At 45.8% G+C, this 20777-nt stretch overlaps 1 protein-coding gene across 3 annotated transcripts in view; it reads left to right on the top strand.

Annotated features, from left to right (window-relative positions):
• The window catches only part of LOC118396866 (membrane-associated phosphatidylinositol transfer protein 3-like), a 121271-nt gene that overhangs the window by 22962 nt on the left and 77532 nt on the right, over window positions 1-20777 (top strand). Inside the window, exons 1-2 of one of the 3 annotated variants that reach the window (XM_052467625.1) lie at window positions 11396-13698; window positions 14432-14539. In XM_052467625.1, the coding sequence (XP_052323585.1) occupies window positions 13566-13698; window positions 14432-14539 (241 nt within the window). In that variant the 5' untranslated portion in view covers window positions 11396-13565. Of the gene's footprint in view, window positions 1-11395; window positions 13699-14431; window positions 14540-20777 lie in introns of those variants that run through there. The other 2 variants (XM_052467626.1, XM_052467627.1) reach the window with 2 other exon arrangements.

The following is a 20777-nucleotide window of genomic DNA, read 5'->3' on the forward strand; positions in this document are numbered from 1 at the left end:
GTTCAGGTACTTCTAAATGTCAGGACAACTTGTTTTCTTCTGGCATAGTACTACTTTTATGGAGAGGGAGAGAAATTAAGAGGGAGGGAGGGAGTAAAAGACAGGCAGAGAGAAAGAGGACGGACGGACGGATGGACGGACGGACGGACGGGACGGACGGACGGAACGGACGGACGGAACGGACGGACGGACAGAGAAATGGGGGAAGAGAATGTTTGAGAGTGAAATGAAGAGGGAGTGAGTGAGTAAGAGAGAGGGGGAGTGGGAGTGTACTGGATTACACCACCTAAGCCATCACGATGAGCTCCTGGATGATTAATACCATCACCCACATCATAAAGCTCCAGGCCAGTAAAACCATGAGATTGTATTAAACTGTCAGAAATATCTTCTCTGCTATGCTAAAGAGACGACCCATAGGTTAAGTCAAAAATGGCACCCTATTGACTATATAGTGCACTACTTTTGACCAGGGCTCATATGGCTCTGGTCAGAAGTAGTGCACTATGTAGGGAATAGGTTGCCATTTGGTGCACAGCTGTGAACTCACTGAAGAGGCTGCCTGGCCGGCTCTCTTCTGGAGGTGTTTGGCTGCTCCTTAGAGGCTATGTGTTCATCTGGCTTTCATATCATTCTTTCCATTCTACCCAGTGGTAAATTAACGCAAGTGGGCTCCACCAAGGTTCTGTAGGAATATTCATGATAGCCTCTAGAAAACTGAAACAATCATACTCTGTTTGTATAACAAACCTATCTCAGATCTAGAGGTTTCAGACTGAATGAGGAGGTCCAATTGTGTCTGAGTATAATGGTTTAAAGCCCTCAAACTTAACTGGACCTCATCGTTCCTCTCTAATCAGGGACTGATTTAGACCTGGGACACCAGGTGTGTGTAATGAATTATCATGTAGAACATGAACCCAGCATGCTTCAGACCTCCTCGGGTAAGAGTTGAATACCCCTTGTCTAAAATATGCCTACAGTGCATCCCAAATCTCTGCCACCGTTGTTTTGTAATCAGGTGGCGCCACTCTTACACGACGCTCGTTCCTCGGATGGAGACATCTGACATAGAACAATGTCTCTGCCACAGTGTTCTCAGGCGAGGCTGCTCTACTGAGAGAAGATTGGAATGAGAATGGAAGATGTAGATTCCCCAATGTGTTTCGCAAGAGCGATATATTTTTCAGTTGGCTCGGTATCTGCTTTGCAAGATTTACAACTATCTGAGAAGACTTGAGTAGATATAGGACCCCTGATGAAACCAAACAAATTAAAGTTAATATACTTATATTATTCATGATGTATGAATCAGTTTTAGTCTACGTTTATTGAGTATTCTCACTGAAGCACAGCGTTGACTAATGCTCATTCCATTCACTTTTCATATGATAATGCAGACTTGAATTTGAATTTTGAAAAATAACAGTGTGTTAGAGTATGTCAAATCAAGATAGTGTAAATCAACTTGTCCTATAATATACATACATTATTATGGGGCTGTCTCATTTGATATACCTTCAATAGAATGTGGATTCTCCCACGTAATGCTTTGCCTCAGCGTGGCTGTGTCTGGCACTGTTTTGACTTAACGTGCTGTTCATACTCACTAGGTCTCACCTCATCCCTTTAATGTATCTAAAGGAATCAACCAAGGCTCTGTGCTTGGCTCTCAGCTTTATGAAGATGGATTGGAGTAATAGACTTCGCTCTGATCGATAGAGAGATGCACACCAGACAACTTAAATCTCCATACAACCCCCACCTCCTTTTACCAATGACTCTGTATATTTCACAAGCTATGAAAATCTCCCATCATTCTGAGTGAGTGCTCTCCATTCCAGGTGGATGGGTTATCTTGGCAAAGGGGAAACGCTGACTAACAGTCTCTTGACTAGAGGTCGACCGATTATGATTTTTCAGCGCCGATACCGATTATTGGAGGACCAAAAAAGCCGATACCGATTAATCAGACGATTTAAAAATACAAAAAAAATTGTAATAATGACAATTACAACAATACTGAATGAACACTTATTTTAACTTAATATAATACATCAATAAAATATATTTAGCCTCAAATAAACAATGAAACATGTTCCATTTGGTTTAAATAATGCAAAAACAAAGTGTAGGAGGGGAAAGTAAAAGTGCCATTTAAAAAAGCTAACGTTTAAGTTCCTTGCTCAGAACATGAGAACATATGAAAGCTGGTGGTTCCTTTTAACATGAGTCTTCAATATTCCCAGGTAAGAAGTTTTAGGTTGTAGCTTCCGTCCTTCTCCTCGCCCCTACATTCGTTCTGACTACATACCTCCTGCTCTACACAATCAATGTTTTCCTTTTCTTCTCTCCCTAACTCTCTGTGCGGTGTGGTTGAAGGACATTCCTGCATCTCTCACACTCTCTTCTTTCTCATAGGGTAGTCTCATCCTTCATTCATTCCTTCTCTGAATCAGATGTTGCTTTATGCTTTCCTTCTGGTCCTCTTGGTGCTGGGCAGTGGAGGCTTTTATTTAGTCTGTGTTATCTGGTCCTCCTGGTGCTGGGCTAGGGCAGTGGAGGCTTTTATTTAGTCTGTGTTATCTGGTCCTCTTGGTGCTGGGCTAGGGCAGTGGAGGCTTTTATTTAGTCTGTTTTATCTGGTCCTCTTGGTGCTGGGCTAGGGCAGTGGAGGCTTTTATTTAGTCTGTGTTATCTGGTCCTCCTGGTGCTGGGCTAGGGCAGTGGAGGCTTTTATTTAGTCTGTGTTATCTGGTCCTCTTGGTGCTGGGCTAGGGCAGTGGAGGCTTTTATTTAGTCTGTGTTATCTGGTCCTCTTGGTGCTGGGCTAGGGCAGTGGAGGCTTTTATTTAGTCTGTGTTATCTGGTCCTCTTGGTGCTGGGCTAGGGCAGTGGAGGCTTTTATTTAGTCTGTGTTATCTGGTCCTCCTGGTGCTGGGCTAGGGCAGTGGAGGCTTTTATTTAGTCTGTGTTATCTGGTCCTCCTGGTGCTGGGCTAGGGCAGTGGAGGCTTTTATTTAGTCTGTGTTATCTGGTCCTCTTGGTGCTGGGCTAGGGCAGTGGAGGCTTTTATTTAGTCTGTGTTATCTGGTCCTCTTGGTGCTGGGCTAGGGCAGTGGAGGCTTTTATTCAGTCTGTTATCGGGTCCTCTTGGTGCTGGGCTAGGGCAGTGGAGGCTTTTATTTAGTCTGTGTTATCTGGTCCTCTTGGTGCTGGGCTAGGGCAGTGGAGGCTTTTATTTAGTCTGTGTTATCTGGTCCTCCTGGTGCTGGGCTAGGGCAGTGGAGGCTTTTATTTAGTATGTTATCTGGTCCTCCTGGTGCTGGGCTAGGGCAGTGGAGGCTTTTATTTAGTCTGTTATCTGGTCCTCCTGGTGCTGGGCTAGGGCAGTGGAGGCTTTTATTTAGTCTGTGTTATCTAGTCCTCTTGGTGCTGGGCTAGGGCAGTGGAGGCTTTTATTTAGTATGTTATCTGGTCCTCCTGGTGCTGGGCTAGGGCAGTGGAGGCTTTTATTTAGTCTGTGTTATCTGGTCCTCTTGGTGCTGGGCAGTGGAGGCTTTTATTTAGTCTGTGTTATCTAGTCCTCTTGGTGCTGGGCTAGGGCAGTGGAGGCTTTTATTTAGTCTGTGTTATCTGGTCCTCCTGGTGCTGGGCTAGGGCAGTGGAGGCTTTTATTTAGTCTGTTATCTGGTCCTCCTGGTGCTGGGCTAGGGTAGTGGAGGCTTTTATTTAGTCTGTTATCTGGTCCTCCTGGTGCTGGGCTAGGGCAGTGGAGGCTTTTATTTAGTCTGTTATCTGGTCCTCTTGGTGCTGGGCGAGGGCAGTGGAGGCTTTTATTTAGTCTGTTATCTGGTCCTCCTGGTGCTGGGCTAGGGCAGTGGAGGCTTTTATTTAGTCTGTGTTATCTGGTCGTCTTGGTGCTGGGCTAGGGCAGTGGTGGCTTTTATTTAGTCTGTGTTATCTGGTCCTCCTGGTGCTGGGCAGTGGAGGCTTTTATTTAGTCTGTGTTATCTGGTCCTCTTGGTGCTGGGCAGTGGAGGATTTTATTTAGTCTGTGTTATCTGGTCCTCCTGGTGCTGGGCTAGGGCAGTGGAGGCTTTTATTTAGTCTGTTATCTGGTCCTCCTGGTGCTGGGCTAGGGCAGTGGAGGCTTTTATTTAGTCTGTGTTATCTGGTCCTCCTGGTGCTGGGCTAGGGCAGTGGAGGCTTTTATTTAGTCTGTTATCTGGTCCTCCTGGTGCTGGGCTAGGGCAGTGGAGGGTTTTATTTAGTCTGTTATCTGGTCCTCCTGGTGCTGGGCTAGGGCAGTGGAGGCTTTTATTTAGTCTGTGTTATCTGGTCCTCTTGGTGCTGGGCTAGGGCAGTGGAGGCTTATTTAGTCTGTGTTATCTGGTCCTCTTGGTGCTGGGCTAGGGCAGTGGAGGCTTTTAATTAGTCTGTGTTATCTGGTCGTCTTGGTGCTGGGCTAGGGCAGTGGAGGCTTTTATTTAGTCTGTGTTATCTGGTCCTCCTGGTGCTGGGCTAGGGCAGTGGAGGCTTTTATTTAGTCTGTGTTATCTGGTCCTCTTGGTGCTGGGCAGTGGAGGCTTTTATTTAGTCTGTGTTATCTGGTCCTCTTGGTGCTGGGCAGTGGAGGCTTTTATTTAGTCTGTTATCTGGTCCTCTTGGTGCTGGGCTAGGGCAGTGGAGGCTTTTATTTAGTCTGTGTTATCTGGTCCTCTTGGTGCTGGGCGTGGGCAGTGGAGGCTTTTATTTAGTCTGTTATCTGGTCCTCCTGGTGCTGGGCTAGGGCAGTGGAGGCTTTTATTTAGTCTGTGTTATCTGGTCCTCTTGGTGCTGGGCTAGGGCAGTGGAGGCTTTTATTTAGTCTGTATTATCTGGTCCTCTTGGTGCTGGGCTAGGGCAGTGGAGGCTTTTATTTAGTCTGTGTTATCTGGTCCTCTTGGTGCTGGGCTAGGGCAGTGGAGGCTTTTATTTAGTCTGTGTTATCTGGTCCTCCTGGTGCTGGGCTAGGGCAGTGGAGGCTTTTATTTAGTCTGTTATCTGGTCCTCTTGGTGCTGAGCGTGGGCAGTGGAGGCTTTTATTTAGTCTGTTATCTGGTCCTCCTGGTGCTGGGCTAGGGCAGTGGAGGCTTTTATTTAGTCTGTGTTATCTGGTCCTCTTGGTGCTGGGCTAGGGCAGTGGAGGCTTTTATTTAGTCTGTTATCTGGTCCTCCTGGTGCTGGGCTAGGGCAGTGGAGGCTTTTATTTAGTCTGTGTTATCTGGTCCTCTTGGTGCTGGGCAGTGGAGGATTTTATTTAGTCTGTGTTATCTGGTCCTCCTGGTGCTGGGCTAGGGCAGTGGAGGCTTTTATTTAGTCTGTTATCTGGTCCTCCTGGTGCTGGGCTAGGGCAGTGGAGGCTTTTATTTAGTCTGTGTTATCTGGTCCTCCTGGTGCTGGGCTAGGGCAGTGGAGGCTTTTATTTAGTCTGTTATCTGGTCCTCCTGGTGCTGGGCTAGGGCAGTGGAGGGTTTTATTTAGTCTGTTATCTGGTCCTCCTGGTGCTGGGCTAGGGCAGTGGAGGCTTTTATTTAGTCTGTGTTATCTGGTCCTCTTGGTGCTGGGCTAGGGCAGTGGAGGCTTATTTAGTCTGTGTTATCTGGTCCTCTTGGTGCTGGGCTAGGGCAGTGGAGGCTTTTAATTAGTCTGTGTTATCTGGTCGTCTTGGTGCTGGGCTAGGGCAGTGGAGGCTTTTATTTAGTCTGTGTTATCTGGTCCTCCTGGTGCTGGGCTAGGGCAGTGGAGGCTTTTATTTAGTCTGTGTTATCTGGTCCTCTTGGTGCTGGGCAGTGGAGGCTTTTATTTAGTCTGTGTTATCTGGTCCTCTTGGTGCTGGGCAGTGGAGGCTTTTATTTAGTCTGTTATCTGGTCCTCTTGGTGCTGGGCTAGGGCAGTGGAGGCTTTTATTTAGTCTTTGTTATCTGGTCCTCTTGGTGCTGGGCGTGGGCAGTGGAGGCTTTTATTTAGTCTGTTATCTGGTCCTCTTGGTGCTGGGCTAGGGCAGTGGAGGCTTTTATTTAGTCTGTATTATCTGGTCCTCTTGGTGCTGGGCGTGGGCAGTGGAGGCTTTTATTTAGTCTGTTATCTGGTCCTCCTGGTGCTGGGCTAGGGCAGTGGAGGCTTTTATTTAGTCTGTGTTATCTGGTCCTCTTGGTGCTGGGCTAGGGCAGTGGAGGCTTTTATTTAGTCTGTTATCTGGTCCTCTTGGTGCTGGGTTAGGGCAGTGGAGGCTTTTATTTAGTCTGTGTTATCTGGTCCTCCTGGTGCTGGGCTAGGGCAGTGGAGGCTTTTATTTAGTCTGTTATCTGGTCCTCTTGGTGCTGGGCTAGGGCAGTGGAGGCTTTTATTTAGTCTGTTATCTGGTCCTCCTGGTGCTGGGCTAGGGCAGTGGAGGGTTTTATTTAGTCTGTTATCTGGTCCTCCTGGTGCTGGGCTAGGGCAGTGGAGGCTTTTATTTAGTCTGTGTTATCTGGTCCTCTTGGTGCTGGGCTAGGGCAGTGGAGGCTTATTTAGTCTGTGTTATCTGGTCCTCTTGGTGCTGGGCTAGGGCAGTGGAGGCTTTTAATTAGTCTGTGTTATCTGGTCGTCTTGGTGCTGGGCTAGGGCAGTGGAGGCTTTTATTTAGTCTGTGTTATCTGGTCCTCCTGGTGCTGGGCTAGGGCAGTGGAGGCTTTTATTTAGTCTGTGTTATCTGGTCCTCTTGGTGCTGGGCAGTGGAGGCTTTTATTTAGTCTGTGTTATCTGGTCCTCCTGGTGCTGGGCAGTGGAGGCTTTTATTTAGTCTGTTATCTGGTCCTCTTGGTGCTGGGTTAGGGCAGTGGAGGCTTTTATTTAGTCTGTGTTATCTGGTCCTCCTGGTGCTGGGCAGTGGAGGCTTTTATTTAGTCTGTTATCTGGTCCTCTTGGTGCTGGGTTAGGGCAGTGGAGGCTTTTATTTAGTCTGTGTTATCTGGTCCTCCTGGTGCTGGGCTAGGGCAGTGGAGGCTTTTATTTAGTCTGTATTATCTGGTCCTCTTGGTGCTGGGCGTGGGCAGTGGAGGCTTTTATTTAGTCTGTTATCTGGTCCTCCTGGTGCTGGGCTAGGGCAGTGGAGGCTTTTATTTAGTCTGTGTTATCTGGTCCTCTTGGTGCTGGGCTAGGGCAGTGGAGGCTTTTATTTAGTCTGTTATCTGGTCCTCTTGGTGCTGGGTTAGGGCAGTGGAGGCTTTTATTTAGTCTGTGTTATCTGGTCCTCCTGGTGCTGGGCTAGGGCAGTGGAGGCTTTTATTTAGTCTGTTATCTGGTCCTCTTGGTGCTGAGCTAGGGCAGTGGAGGCTTTTATTTAGTCTGTGTTATCTGGTCCTCTTGGTGCTGGGCTAGGGCAGTGGAGGCTTTTATTTAGTCTGTGTTATCTGGTCCTCTTGGTGCTGGGCTAGGGCAGTGGAGGCTTTTATTTAGTCTGTGTTATCTGGTCCTCTTGGTGCTGGGCTAGGGCAGTGGAGGCTTTTATTTAGTCTGTTATCTGGTCCTCTTGGTGCTGGGCTAGGGCAGTGGAGGCTTTTATTTAGTCTGTGTTATCTGGTCCTCTTGGTGCTGGGCTAGGGCAGTGGAGGCTTTTATTTAGTCTGTTATCTGGTCCTCTTGGTGCTGGGCTAGGGCAGTGGAGGCTTTTATTTAGTCTGTGTTATCTGGTCCTCTTGGTGCTGGGCTAGGGCAGTGGAGGCTTTTATTTAGTCTGTGTTATCTGGTCCTCCTGGTGCTGGGCTAGGGCAGTGGAGGCTTTTATTTAGTCTGTGTTATTTGGTTCTGGCTGCTTGTATATTTGATCTGTTTGCATAGCTGAAATCTACTTTCCTCTGCTCGGAGCACCGGGCTTTCTGTTGTGTTCTCTCTACTTATTTTTGTTGTTGAATTTTACCCCTTTTTCTCCCCAATTTCGTAGTATCCAATTGTTTTAGTAGCTACTATCTTGTTTCATCGCTACAACTCCTGTAGGGGCTCGGGAGAGACGAAGGTTGAAAGTCATGCGTCCTTAGATACACAACCCAATCAGCCGTACTGCTTCTTAACACAGCACGCATCCAACCCGGAAGCCAGCCGCACCAATGTGTCGGAGGGTACACCGTGCACCTGGCAACCTTGGTTAGCGCGCACCGTGCACCCGGGAGCCCTTCTCTCTACTTTAAACATGTTTCACACCTCACAGGCGTTGTGTTCTTCTCTCTACTTTAAACATGTTTCACACCTCACAGGCATTGTGTTCTTCTCTCTACTTTAAACATGTTTCCACCTCACAGGCGTTGTGTTCTTCTCTCTACTTTAAACATGTTTCACACCTCACAGGCGTTGTGTTCTTCTCTCTACTTTAAACATGTTTCCACCTCACAGGCGTTGTGTTCTTCCCTCTACTTTAAACATGTTTCACACCTCACAGTGGTGTTCTCTCTACTTTAAACATGTTTCACACCTCACAGGCGTTGTGTTCTTCTCTCTACTTTAAACATGTTTCACACCTCACAGGCGTTGTGTTCTTCTCTCTACTTTAAACATGTTTCCACCTCACAGGCGTTGTGTTCTCTCTACTTTAAACATGTTTCACACCTCACAGGCGTTGTGTTCTTCTCTCTACTTTAAACATGTTTCACACCTCACAGGCATTGTGTTCTTCTCTCTACTTTAAACATGTTTCACACCTCACAGGCGTTGTGTTCTTCTCTCTACTTTAAACATGTTTCCACCTCACAGGCGTTGTGTTCTTCTCTCTACTTTAAACATGTTTCACACCTCACAGGCGTTGTGTTCTTCTCTCTACTTTAAACATGTTTCCACCTCACAGGCGTTGTGTTCTTCTCTCTACTTTAAACATGTTTCCACCTCACAGGCGTTGTGTTCTTCCCTCTACTTTAAACATGTTTCACACCTCACAGGCGTTGTGTTCTTCTCTCTACTTTAAACATGTTTCCACCTCACAGGCGTTGTGTTCTTCCCTCTACTTTAAACATGTTTCCACCTCACAGGCGTTGTGTTCTTCTCTCTACTTTAAACATGTTTCCACCTCACAGGCGTTGTGTTCTCTCTACTTTAAACATGTTTCCACCTCACAGGCGTTGTGTTCTTCCCTCTACTTTAAACATGTTTCCACCTCACAGGCGTTGTGTTCTTCTCTCTACTTTAAACATGTTTCCACCTCACAGGCGTTGTGTTCTTCTCTCTACTTTAAACATGTTTCACACCTCACAGGCGTTGTGTTCTTCTCTCTACTTTAAACATGTTTCCACCTCACAGGCATTGTGTTCTCTCTACTTTAAACATGTTTCACACCTCACAGGCGTTGTGTTCTTCTCTCTACTTTAAACATGTTTCCACCTCACAGGCGTTGTGTTCTTCTCTCTACTTTAAACATGTTTCACACCTCACAGGCGTTGTGTTCTTCTCTCTACTTTAAACATGTTTCACACCTCACAGGCGTTGTGTTCTTCCCTCTACTTTAAACATGTTTCACACCTCACAGGCGTTGTGTTCTTCCCTCTACTTTAAACATGTTTCCACCTCACAGGCGTTGTGTTCTTCTCTCTACTTTAAACATGTTTCACACCTCACAGGCGTTGTGTTCTTCCCTCTACTTTAAACATGTTTCACACCTCACAGGCGTTGTGTTCTTCTCTCTACTTTAAACATGTTTCCACCTCACAGGCGTTGTGTTCTTCTCTCTACTTTAAACATGTTTCACACCTCACAGGCGTTGTGTTCTTCTCTCTACTTTAAACATGTTTCCACCTCACAGGCGTTGTGTTCTTCTCTCTACTTTAAACATGTTTCACACCTCACAGGCGTTGTGTTCTTCCCTCTACTTTAAACATGTTTCACACCTCACAGGCGTTGTGTTCTTCTCTCTACTTTAAACATGTTTCCACCTCACAGTCGTGTTCTTCCGTTGTGGCTGTAAGCTGCCCTCATCAGCGATGCTCTCTGGGAAATTACTCTTCCTGTCTTAACTCGGGCCTTTCTCAACTCCTGCAGGGTGTTGTTGGGATCTGGAGTCTGAAATGTGTGTGTATGCATCTACACATGTTAATGTACAGTATTTGCATACCTATGTACATTTGTTTGAAATGCAGCGACACATTTTTGTGTATTTGCATGTGTGTGTTGACAGAGAAAGACAGAAGGAAGATAAAGGGCTGAAGAGACAGACAGTGACCAGTAAGCCTCCCAGTGTGATCGTAGTGGACAGGCCTGGCAGGACAGTTTAGACACTGAGATGACAGGCATGTGTGAGTGTGTGTGTTATGAAGCCCTTTTGACCTGACAGTCTAGGGGGGGATGGTAATGAGACCCGTAACATAACTCATGCAAATTCTAATAGTGACAAAGTAAAAGTGAGAACGAAATAACTACGACAACTGAAATCTACCGTCAAACTCCAGGTTTATTTATAAACACACGGTAATGGGGGGGGGAGCACGAAAAGGGGCTGAGCTGGACCCAAGGAAAGAAACAATAAGTATTCAAAACACCCCTAAGCTAGACTAGCCTACTTTAACAACAGCTAACTAACCAAAAATACAGTGGGTGGTCCGCCCAGTTCTAACTAGTGTATTTAACAAAGTCTACCTACGGGTAGTGTATGCCCATGGGCGACTTGTCTTGGTTTCCCCTTTTCCCACTAGCAATCAAACAAACACCATAACCAAAAACAATACTCACAGGTGATGACAAAGTGCTATGGAGGTGCTCAAACAAAAGCGAGGTTAATACACAAAGAGAGCGTGAACCACAGAAACCTACAGACATGGCATTTACAAAGAGATTGAGCTCTAGAGCAAACTACTGACAGGGTTTTTAAACCAAGGGAAAGGAACTGTGATAGGGTAGGAAACAGGAGGAGGTGTGTCTTCTGATTGATGATTGGATTGGTGACTGATTGGGGAGTGATGATTTTCACCTGTGAGGGGAGAAGGAGAGAAAAGAACACAGGATACCTGTATCCGTAACAGTGTGTGTGTGAGAGAGATAGAGAGAGAGAGAGAGCAGTGTATTGGACATGGTGTGTCACTCTGTCTCTATGAGCCAGCCCATAAAGGACTACCATCTGACCATGGTACTGTGACTGCAGTAGCCCAGAGTGACCATCACAGCAGACAACCACTCTGACCATGGTACTGTGACTGCAGCAGCCCAGAGTGACCATCACAGCAGACAACCACTCTGACCATGGTACTGTGACTGCAGCAGGCCAGAGTGACCATCACAGCAGACAACCACTCTGACCATGGTACTGTGACTGCAGCAGCCCAGAGTGACCATCACAGCAGACAACCACTCTGACCATGGTACTGTGACTGCAGCAGCCCAGAGTGACCATCACAGCAGACAGCCTCTCTGACCATGGTACTGTGACTGCAGCAGCCCAGAGTGACCATCACAGCAGACAACCACTCTGACCATGGTACTGTGACTGCAGCAGCCCAGAGTGACCATCACAGCAGACAGCCACTCTGACCATGGTACTGTGACTGCAGCAGCCCAGAGTGACCATCACAGCAGACAGCCACTCTGACCATGGTACTGTGACTGCAGCAGGCCAGAATGACCATCACAGCAGACAGCCTCTCTGACCATGGTACTGTGACTGCAGCAGCCCAGAGTGACCATCACAGCAGACAGCCACTCTGACCATGGTACTGTGACTGCAGCAGCCCAGAGTGACCATCACAGCAGACAGCCACTCTGACCATGGTACTGTGACTGCAGCAGGCCAGAATGACCATCACAGCAGACAGCCTCTCTGACCATGGTACTGTGACTGCAGCAGCCCAGAGTGACCATCACAGCAGACAACCACTCTGACCATGGTACTGTGACTGCAGCAGCCCAGAGTGACCATCACAGCAGACAGCCTCTCTGACCATGGTACTGTGACTGCAGCAGCCCAGAGTGACCATCACAGCAGACAGCCACTCTGACCATGGTAATGTGACTGCAGCAGCCCAGAGTGACCATCACAGCAGACAACCACTCTGACCATGGTACTGTGATTGCAGCAGGCCAGAGCGACCGTCACAGCAGACAACCACTCTGACCATGGTACTATGACTGCAGCAGCCCAGAGTGACCATCACAGCAGACAGCCACTCTGACCATGGTACTGTGATTGCAGCAGGCCAGAGCGACCGTCACAGCAGACAACCAGTCTGACCATGGTACTGTGACTGCAGCAGGCCAGAGCGACCATCACAGCAGACAACCAGTCTGACCATGGTACTGTGACTGCAGCAGGCCAGAGCGACCGCCACAGCAGACAACCACTCTGACCATGGTACTGTGACTGCAGCAACCCAGAGTGACCATCACAGCAGACAGCCACTCTGACCATGGTACTGTGACTGCAGCAACCCAGAGCAACCGTCACAGCAGACAACCACTCTGACCATGGTACTATGACTGCAGCAGCCCAGAGTGACCATCACAGCAGACAGCCACTCTGACCATGGTACTGTGACTGCAGCAGCCCAGAGTGACCATCACAGCAGACAGCCACTCTGACCATGGTACTGTGACTGCAGCAGCCCAGAGTGACCATCACAGCAGACAGCCACTCTGACCATGGTACTGTGATTGCAGCAGGCCAGAGCGACCGTCACAGCAGACAACCAGTCTGACCATGGTACTGTGACTGCAGCAGGCCAGAGCGACCATCACAGCAGACAACCAGTCTGACCATGGTACTGTGACTGCAGCAGGCCAGAGCGACCGCCACAGCAGACAACCACTCTGACCATGGTACTGTGACTGCAGCAACCCAGAGTGACCATCACAGCAGACAGCCACTCTGACCATGGTACTGTGACTGCAGCAACCCAGAGCAACCGTCACAGCAGACAACCACTCTGACCATGGTACTATGACTGCAGCAGCCCAGAGTGACCATCACAGCAGACAGCCACTCTGACCATGGTACTGTGACTGCAGCAGCCCAGAGTGACCATCACAGCAGACAGCCACTCTGACCATGGTACTGTGACTGCAGCAGCCCAGAGTGACCATCACAGCAGACAGCCACTCTGACCATGGTACTGTGACTGCAGCAGGCCAGATTGACCATCACAGCAGACAGCCTCTCTGACCATGGTACTGTGACTGCAGCAGCCCAGAGTGACCATCACAGCAGACAGCCACTCTGACCATGGTACTGTGACTGCAGCAGCCCAGAGTGACCATCACAGCAGACAGCCACTCTGACCATGGTACTGTGACTGCAGCAGGCCAGAATGACCATCACAGCAGACAGCCTCTCTGACCATGGTACTGTGACTGCAGCAGCCCAGAGTGACCATCACAGCAGACAGCCACTCTGACAATGGTACTGTGACTGCAGCAGCCCAGAGTGACCGTCACAGCAGACAACCAGTCTGACCATGGTACTGTACCTGCAGCAGGCCAGAGCAACCGTCACAGCAGACAACCAGTCTGACCATGGTACTGTACCTGCAGCAGGCCAGAGCAACCGTCACAGCAGACAACCACTCTGACCATGACTCATGCTCATCATTAAGCTTTATGGGCTGGCTCATAGAGACAGAGTGACACACCATGTCCAATACACTGCTCTCTCGCTGTTGCTTCAACTGGCTCTGATGACCGTCCAATGGGAGTCTGTTAATCCTCTGATTGGTAGTTACACGCCGTGTGTCACTGATGTAGTCTCTTTCCACACCTGCTGTGTCTGGGTTTGGCTAAACTAGGGGAAATGTAGCAAAGGACAGAAATAAACTGTATGGAAATGTCTGTATTGACAGAATCAAATATGGATTTTTTCGTGGCAACTGTTCGTCTAACCCCGCTCTCTGTGTATCTGTGTGCAGTAGATTCTATCTGCTGTGTGTATGTGCCCCAGTAGATTCTATCTGCTGTCCCTGTGTGTATGTGTTCCAGTAGATTTTATCTGCTGTCCCTGTGTGTATGTGCCCCAGTAGATTCTATCTGCTGTCCCTGTGTGTATGTGTCCCTGTGTCTATTCCTGTGTCTGTCTAGATTTCCCCTCCTGCTCTTTGTTAACCAACCAAATAATCTGTTCAGTTCTCAGCATCAACTATGTGATTAGTTTCTATGTGATTGGGTTCTATGATAATATAATGGTGGATGGCAGGTCGCCATTAACCGAAAGATAATGTAATGGTGCGTCAGTATCCGAAAGGTTGCTGGTTCACCTAGTCGAGCCAACTCGGTGAAAAGTCTTTCCATGTGCCCTTGACCAAGACACTAACCCTTAATGCTCTTTTAAAATACTCTGGATGAGAGTGTCTGCTAAATGACTAACATGCAAATGTAAATCTCCCTCCCTGTGTGTCTGTGTGTCCCAACAGACAGATTGTAACCCTCCTCCCTGTGTGTTTGTGTGTCCCAGCAGATGTGCTGGAGGGGAAGAGTGCCATCCTCCTGGGGATGAGTCAGTGGAACTCCAACGACCTGGTGGAGCAGATCGAGACCTTGGGACACATGGACCGATCACAAGGTATGTTACACGCAGGGTATACTGGGGGCATGAGAGGGCACTAATGCCCGCTGAACATCTTTTCAACTCTCTCCATCTCCTATTGTAGTACTGCGGAGCTGCTCGCTCTCTAAGACATACATGCACGCTCTAACACAAAAAAACGCAAACTCACACGCACACATTCACACTGTTTTGTGCAGTTAAACAAAGAATTTCACACAACAAAACATAGATGAGGGCTTTGAATCATTCAAATTAAAACAAATTCAAACATCCATTTATGTGTTTGTACATTCGGTTAGTTTAACAGAAATCAGACAGGGCTTGATGCTCTGCTGCATATATTGATTTGTAAAATTTGAATTTTCCTCCTTGTTATCGGTCAATATAATCTCCCACAAACAATTTAGTTTGTGCTTATGGTTTATTTTTGTTTTCTCTGAAAATGACCTCTCCATCACTCTGCTTCCCTTTTATTCAGACTGGCGATGTTTATCAACTGACATCAACTGTATCAAACTGTATTTCATCTTAAATCACATTCATGAAATATTGGTTAGTGTTAAATGGAATGGAGGGTTTTTCAAATGTTTTTCAAATTGATCTTACAAGTTAGCTAATTAAGTGTACTGCAGACTCATGCAAATGACTCTCTGTAATGTAGATTCATGTTTTATATAGTCTCAGCACAGGTAGATCACCAGAACATTTTGACTGAACCATCGGGAGACTTACTATCGCCATATTATACTTCAGAAATCCCACAGCCTTGATATTGAGACACATCAATGGTAGAAAAACAGCACAATGCTTTGTGTTTTTTAATATTACAGAATTCCCCAAGCGGTGATGGGGGGGGGGGGGCTCAGTTTAGAGACTGCAACAAAAACAGCCGCTCAAAACACATGACTCACTGAGCCACCCAGTTAATAAACCCTGTCTATAGTCTTAGGTTGAATCCCATACGGCACCCTATTCCCTATGAAGTGCACTACTTTTGACCAGAGCCCTATTGCCCCTGGTCAAAAGTAGCGCATTACATAGGGAACAGTGTGCTTTTTGAGACACAGCTCGAGTGTTTACCCCAAGAGCCAATGCAAACCCAGCTGAATTTCTCTATTGGGCAAGACAATGGGGAATTAAGAAAATGGGGTGGGCCATGCATCATGCCTGCTAGTGTCTCCCTCTCTTTCTCCCATGCCACCATATAGAAATCACCTAATTTCTGGCTGGCCCCAGTCCTTGTGCACACTTTGCAGGTGGGAAGGGTGGGGTGGGACGTCACTTGCCAAAATATGCACATCAAACATCTCCAAATCATTGTTAGATGAAGGAGGGATGGATATCAACGTGAACTATTTGGGGATTGTTTTTTCCTGCTGAATACAGACATTATTATTCTTTCTGTGGGTTTTTGCAGTCTCGATTTTAACATGTAAATCTCGGTGGGGCAAAAGAAAAAATGTGGGATGCATGCCAGCAAAGCCACCACACAACACAACACTAAACAATGCATTACTTGCACTATAACAGTGACAAACAGTGCTCACAAACTTTTAGGGCCTACATGAAGCTGTCCCAACAGCAGTTCCAACATCTTACCACTGCTACACCTGGCTATCAGCGGAATCTTGTCTGGCAACGCAACAGTTAATTCAGCCTCATTTACTGCCTGACTTGCTTAACCTGTTACTCCTACCCCCTACTTTTTCGAACATTCTGTTAAAAATCGCGCAACATTTCAGCACCCTGCTACTCATGCCAGGAATATAGTATATGCATATGATTAGTATGTGTGGATAGAAAACACTCAGACGTTTATAAAACTGGTTAAATCACGGCTGTGACTAACATAATGTGCGTTTCATCGAAAAGTGCAGGAAAATCTGATCACTGAAAATGGAAAAATATATCCATGCGCCACTTCAACCGATTGATAAAGGTGAACCACATTAAATGGGGCCGAGGTTGCAATACCTACAGCTTCCACACGATGTCAACAGTCTTGTCATTTGCCTAGGCTTTGTTTATTGGTCAAAAGAACAAGAGACAGCCCATTTCTTCAGGTCTCCGACCGGATATTTTGGTTGAGATTTACCCGGGCATTATTTCCAGACGTACAGCTATAGAATATACATCGCCTCGTGATCAATTTGATCGCTTATTAACGTTTACTAATACCTAAAGTTGCATTACAAAAGTATTTCGAAGTGTTTTGTGAAAGTTTATCGTCAACTTTTTTAATAAAAAAAAATGACGTTACGTTATAAAACACTATTTTTTTAGTTGATCACACAGTCTTCATAGATCGATATCTAGGCTATATATGGACCGATTTAATCGAAAAAAAGACCCAATAGTGTTTATGGGACATCTAGGAGTGCCAACTAGGAGTGCCAACAAAGAAGATGGTCAAAGGTAATGAATGTTTTATATTTTATTTTGCGTTTTGTGTAACACCGACTATGCTAATTATTTTGTTTATGTCCCCTGCGGGTCTTTTGGGGTGTTACATGCTATCAGATAATAGCTTCTCATGCTTTCGCCTAAAAGCATTTTAAAAATCTGACTTGTTGCCTGGATTCACAACGAGTGTAGCTTTAATTCAATACCCTGCATGTGTATTTTAATGAACGTTTGAGTTTTAACGAGTGCTATTAGCATTTAGCGTAGCGCATTTGCATTTCCAGATGTCTAGATGGGACGCCTGCGTGTCAGGTAGGAGCAAGAGGTTAAACAAATGTGGTTTCTAATGACAATTAAGATGTACAGACTATGGCATAAGGGGACAACAAGCGGATCAAGACATTAATGAGCGAGCTAGGACGGATGTAGTCAATATAACTATTTGTTTAGCATTTTTGGAAAGTACAGGGACAGAATTCAGAACACGGGCCGTTCTTACAGTGTTCTCCCTGTACACCAAGTCAGCACCGTATGATAAATAAAGGGGGCATATAAGCAGACAATGAAAGCTCTTAGGCGTGCACACCACCCTCCGTTTCTGAGTATTTTACTCGCTAATGTCCAGTCTCTAAATAACAAGGTAGACGAAATTTGGGCAAGGGTTGCTTTCCAAAGAGACATCCGAGATTGTAGCATACTCTGTTTCATGGAAACATGGCTCTCTGGGGAAATGCTGTCAGAGTCGGTACAGCCACCTGGATTCTTTGTGCGTCGCATCGACGAGAATAAACATCTCTCCGGGGAGAAGAAGGGTGGGGGTGTATGTTTCATGATTAACTCATGGTGTAATTGTAACAACATACAGGAACTCACGTCCTTCTGTTCACCTGACATATAATTCCTTACAATCAAATGCCAACAGTATTATCTCCCAAGAGAATTCTCGTCGGTTATTGTCACAGCTGTGTATATCTCCCCTCAAGCCGATACCACGACGGCCCTCAAGGAACTCCACTGGACTTTATGCAAACTGGAAACCATATATCCCGAGGCTGCATTTATTGTAGCTGGGATTTTAACAAAGCAAATTTGAAAACAAGGCTACCTAAATTCTATCAGCATATTGATTGTAGTACCCTGGCTGGAAAAATACTGGATCACTCCTACTCTTACTTCCGTGATGCATACAAGGCCCTTCCCCGCCCTCCAAATCTGACCACGACTCCATTTTGCTTCTCCCCTCCTATAGGCAGAAACTCAAACAGTGACAAGGACCATTCAATGCTGGTCTGACCAATCGGAATCCACCCTTCAACATTGTTTTGATCATGCAGACTGGGACATGTTCCGGGTAGCCTCAGAGAATAATATAGATATATACGCTGATTCTGTGATTGAGTTTATAAGGAAGTGCATAGGAGATGTACTCACTGTGACTATTAACCTTTTTGGGATAGGGGGCAGCATTTTCACTTTTGGATGAATAGCGTGCCCAGAGTGAACTGCCTCCTACTCTGTCCCAGATGCTAATATATGCATATTATTAGTAGTATTGGATAGAAAACACTCTGAAGTTTCTAAAACTGTTTGAATGATGTCTGTGAGTATAACATAAATCATATGGCAGGCGAAACCTGAGAAAAATCCAACCAGGAAGTGGTAAATCTGAGGTTTGTAGTTTTTCAAAGCTTGGCCTACCGAATACACAGTGTCTATGGAGTCAAGTTGCACTTCCCACGGCTTCCACTAGATGTCAACCGTCTTTAGAAACTTGAATGAGGATTCTACTATAAAGGTGGGGCTCATGTGACCTGTTTGAGTCAGTGGTCTGGCAGAGTGTCTCAGGCTCGTGACGCGAGCTCCCGACAGAATTAGCTCTCGTTCCAGTGCTTTTCTTCAGACATAGGAATTCTCCGGTTGGAACATTATTGATGTTTTATTTTAAAAACATCCTAAAAATTGATTCCATACATCATTTGACTTGTTTCTACGACCTGTAACAGAACTTTTTGAGTTTTTGTCTGGACGAAGTTCTCACGCCTCATGAAGATGGATTTCTGGGCTGAACACGCTAACATTAAGTGGCTATTTGGACATAAATGATGGACTTTATGGAACTTTATGGAACAAATCATTTATTGTCGAACTGGGATTCCTGGGAATACCTTCTGATGAAGATCATCAAAGGTAAGTAAATATTTCTAGTGTTATTTCTAACTTCTGTTGACTCCAAAATGGCGGATATTTCTCTGGCTGGATTGGGCTCTGAGCTTCCCACCCCACCCTATCTTTAATTCTGTGAATAACACTTGTATCTTTTATCAATGTTTATTATGAGTATTTCTGCAAAATCACCGGTTGCTTTGGAATCAAAACATTACTGCACGTAATGCGCCAATGTAAACTGAGATTTATGGATATCATTATGCACATTATCGAACAAAACATACATGTATTGTGTAACATGATGTCCTATGAGTGTCATCTGACGAAGATCATCAAAGGTTAGTGATTAATTTTATCTATATTTCTGCTTTTTGTGACTCCTATCTTTTAAAAACAAATGATTTTGCCCCCTTTTCACCCCACTTTTGTGGTATCCAATTGTTAGTTATTACTATCTTGTCTCATCGCTACAACTACCGTACGGGGCTTGGGAGAGACGAAGGTCAAAAGCCATGCGTCCACCGAAACACAACCCAACCAAGCCGCACTGCTTCTTAACACAGTGCACCTCCAACCCGAAAGCCAGCCGCACCAATGTGTTGGGGGATGGGTAGCGCCAAGAAGTTAATGTGTGAAAGTTACATATTTCCCCCCCAAAAAATTATTTCGCACGCTGCCTTTTCAGCGGAATGTTGTCGAGGTGTTCCGCTAGTGGAACGCCTATGCTATAAAGGTTAAAACCTACCCTAACCAGAAACTGTGGATAGATGGCGGCATTGGCGCAAAACTGAAAACGAGAAACAACGCAGTTAACCATGAAAAAGAAAACCGGGAATATGGTTGAATACAAACAGTGTAGTTATTTCCTCTGCAAGGCAATCAAACAAGCGAAATGTTAGTATAGGGACAAAGTGGAGTCACAATTCAATGGCTCAGACACGAGACGTATGTGGCAGGCTCTACAGACAATCACGGAATACAAAAAGAAAACGTCACGGACACCGATGCCTTGCTTCCAGACAAACTAAACACCTTCTTTGCCCGCTTTGAGGATAACACATTGCCACCGACATGGCCCACTACCAAGGACTGTGGGCTCTCCTTCTCCAGGGCCGATGTGAGTAAGACATTTAGACGTGTTAACACTTGCAAGGCTGCCGGCCCAGACGGCATCCCTAGCCATGGCCTCAGAGCATGCGCAGAAAAGCAGCTAACAAGTGCTCAGCATATGTGGGAACTAGTTCAAGACTGACTACCGCATGACGCTGGTTGAGAGAATGCCAAGAGTGTGCAAAGCTGTTATCAAGGCAAAGGGTGTCTACTTTGAAGAATCTAAAAGATAAAATATATTTTGATTTGTTTAACATGTTTTTATTTACTAAGTGATTCCATATGTTTTATTTCATAGTGTTGACGTCTTCACTAGTATTCTAGTGTAGAAAATAGTAAAAATGAAGAAAAACCCTTGAATGAGTAGGTGTGTGTGTGTATGTATATATATATATATATATATATATATGTGTGTGTATGTATTTATTTCTTTATTTATACTCCAGACATCGCTCATCCTAATATTTCTATATTTTCTTAATTCCATTTTTTTACTTTTAGATTTGTGTGTATTGTTGTATATTGTTAGATACTACTGCACTATTGTCACGCCTTGGTCATTGTATTTTGTGTT

Source organism: Oncorhynchus keta, chromosome 18 (genome assembly GCF_023373465.1).
Source record: "Oncorhynchus keta strain PuntledgeMale-10-30-2019 chromosome 18, Oket_V2, whole genome shotgun sequence".
NCBI lineage: Eukaryota > Metazoa > Chordata > Actinopteri > Salmoniformes > Salmonidae > Oncorhynchus > Oncorhynchus keta.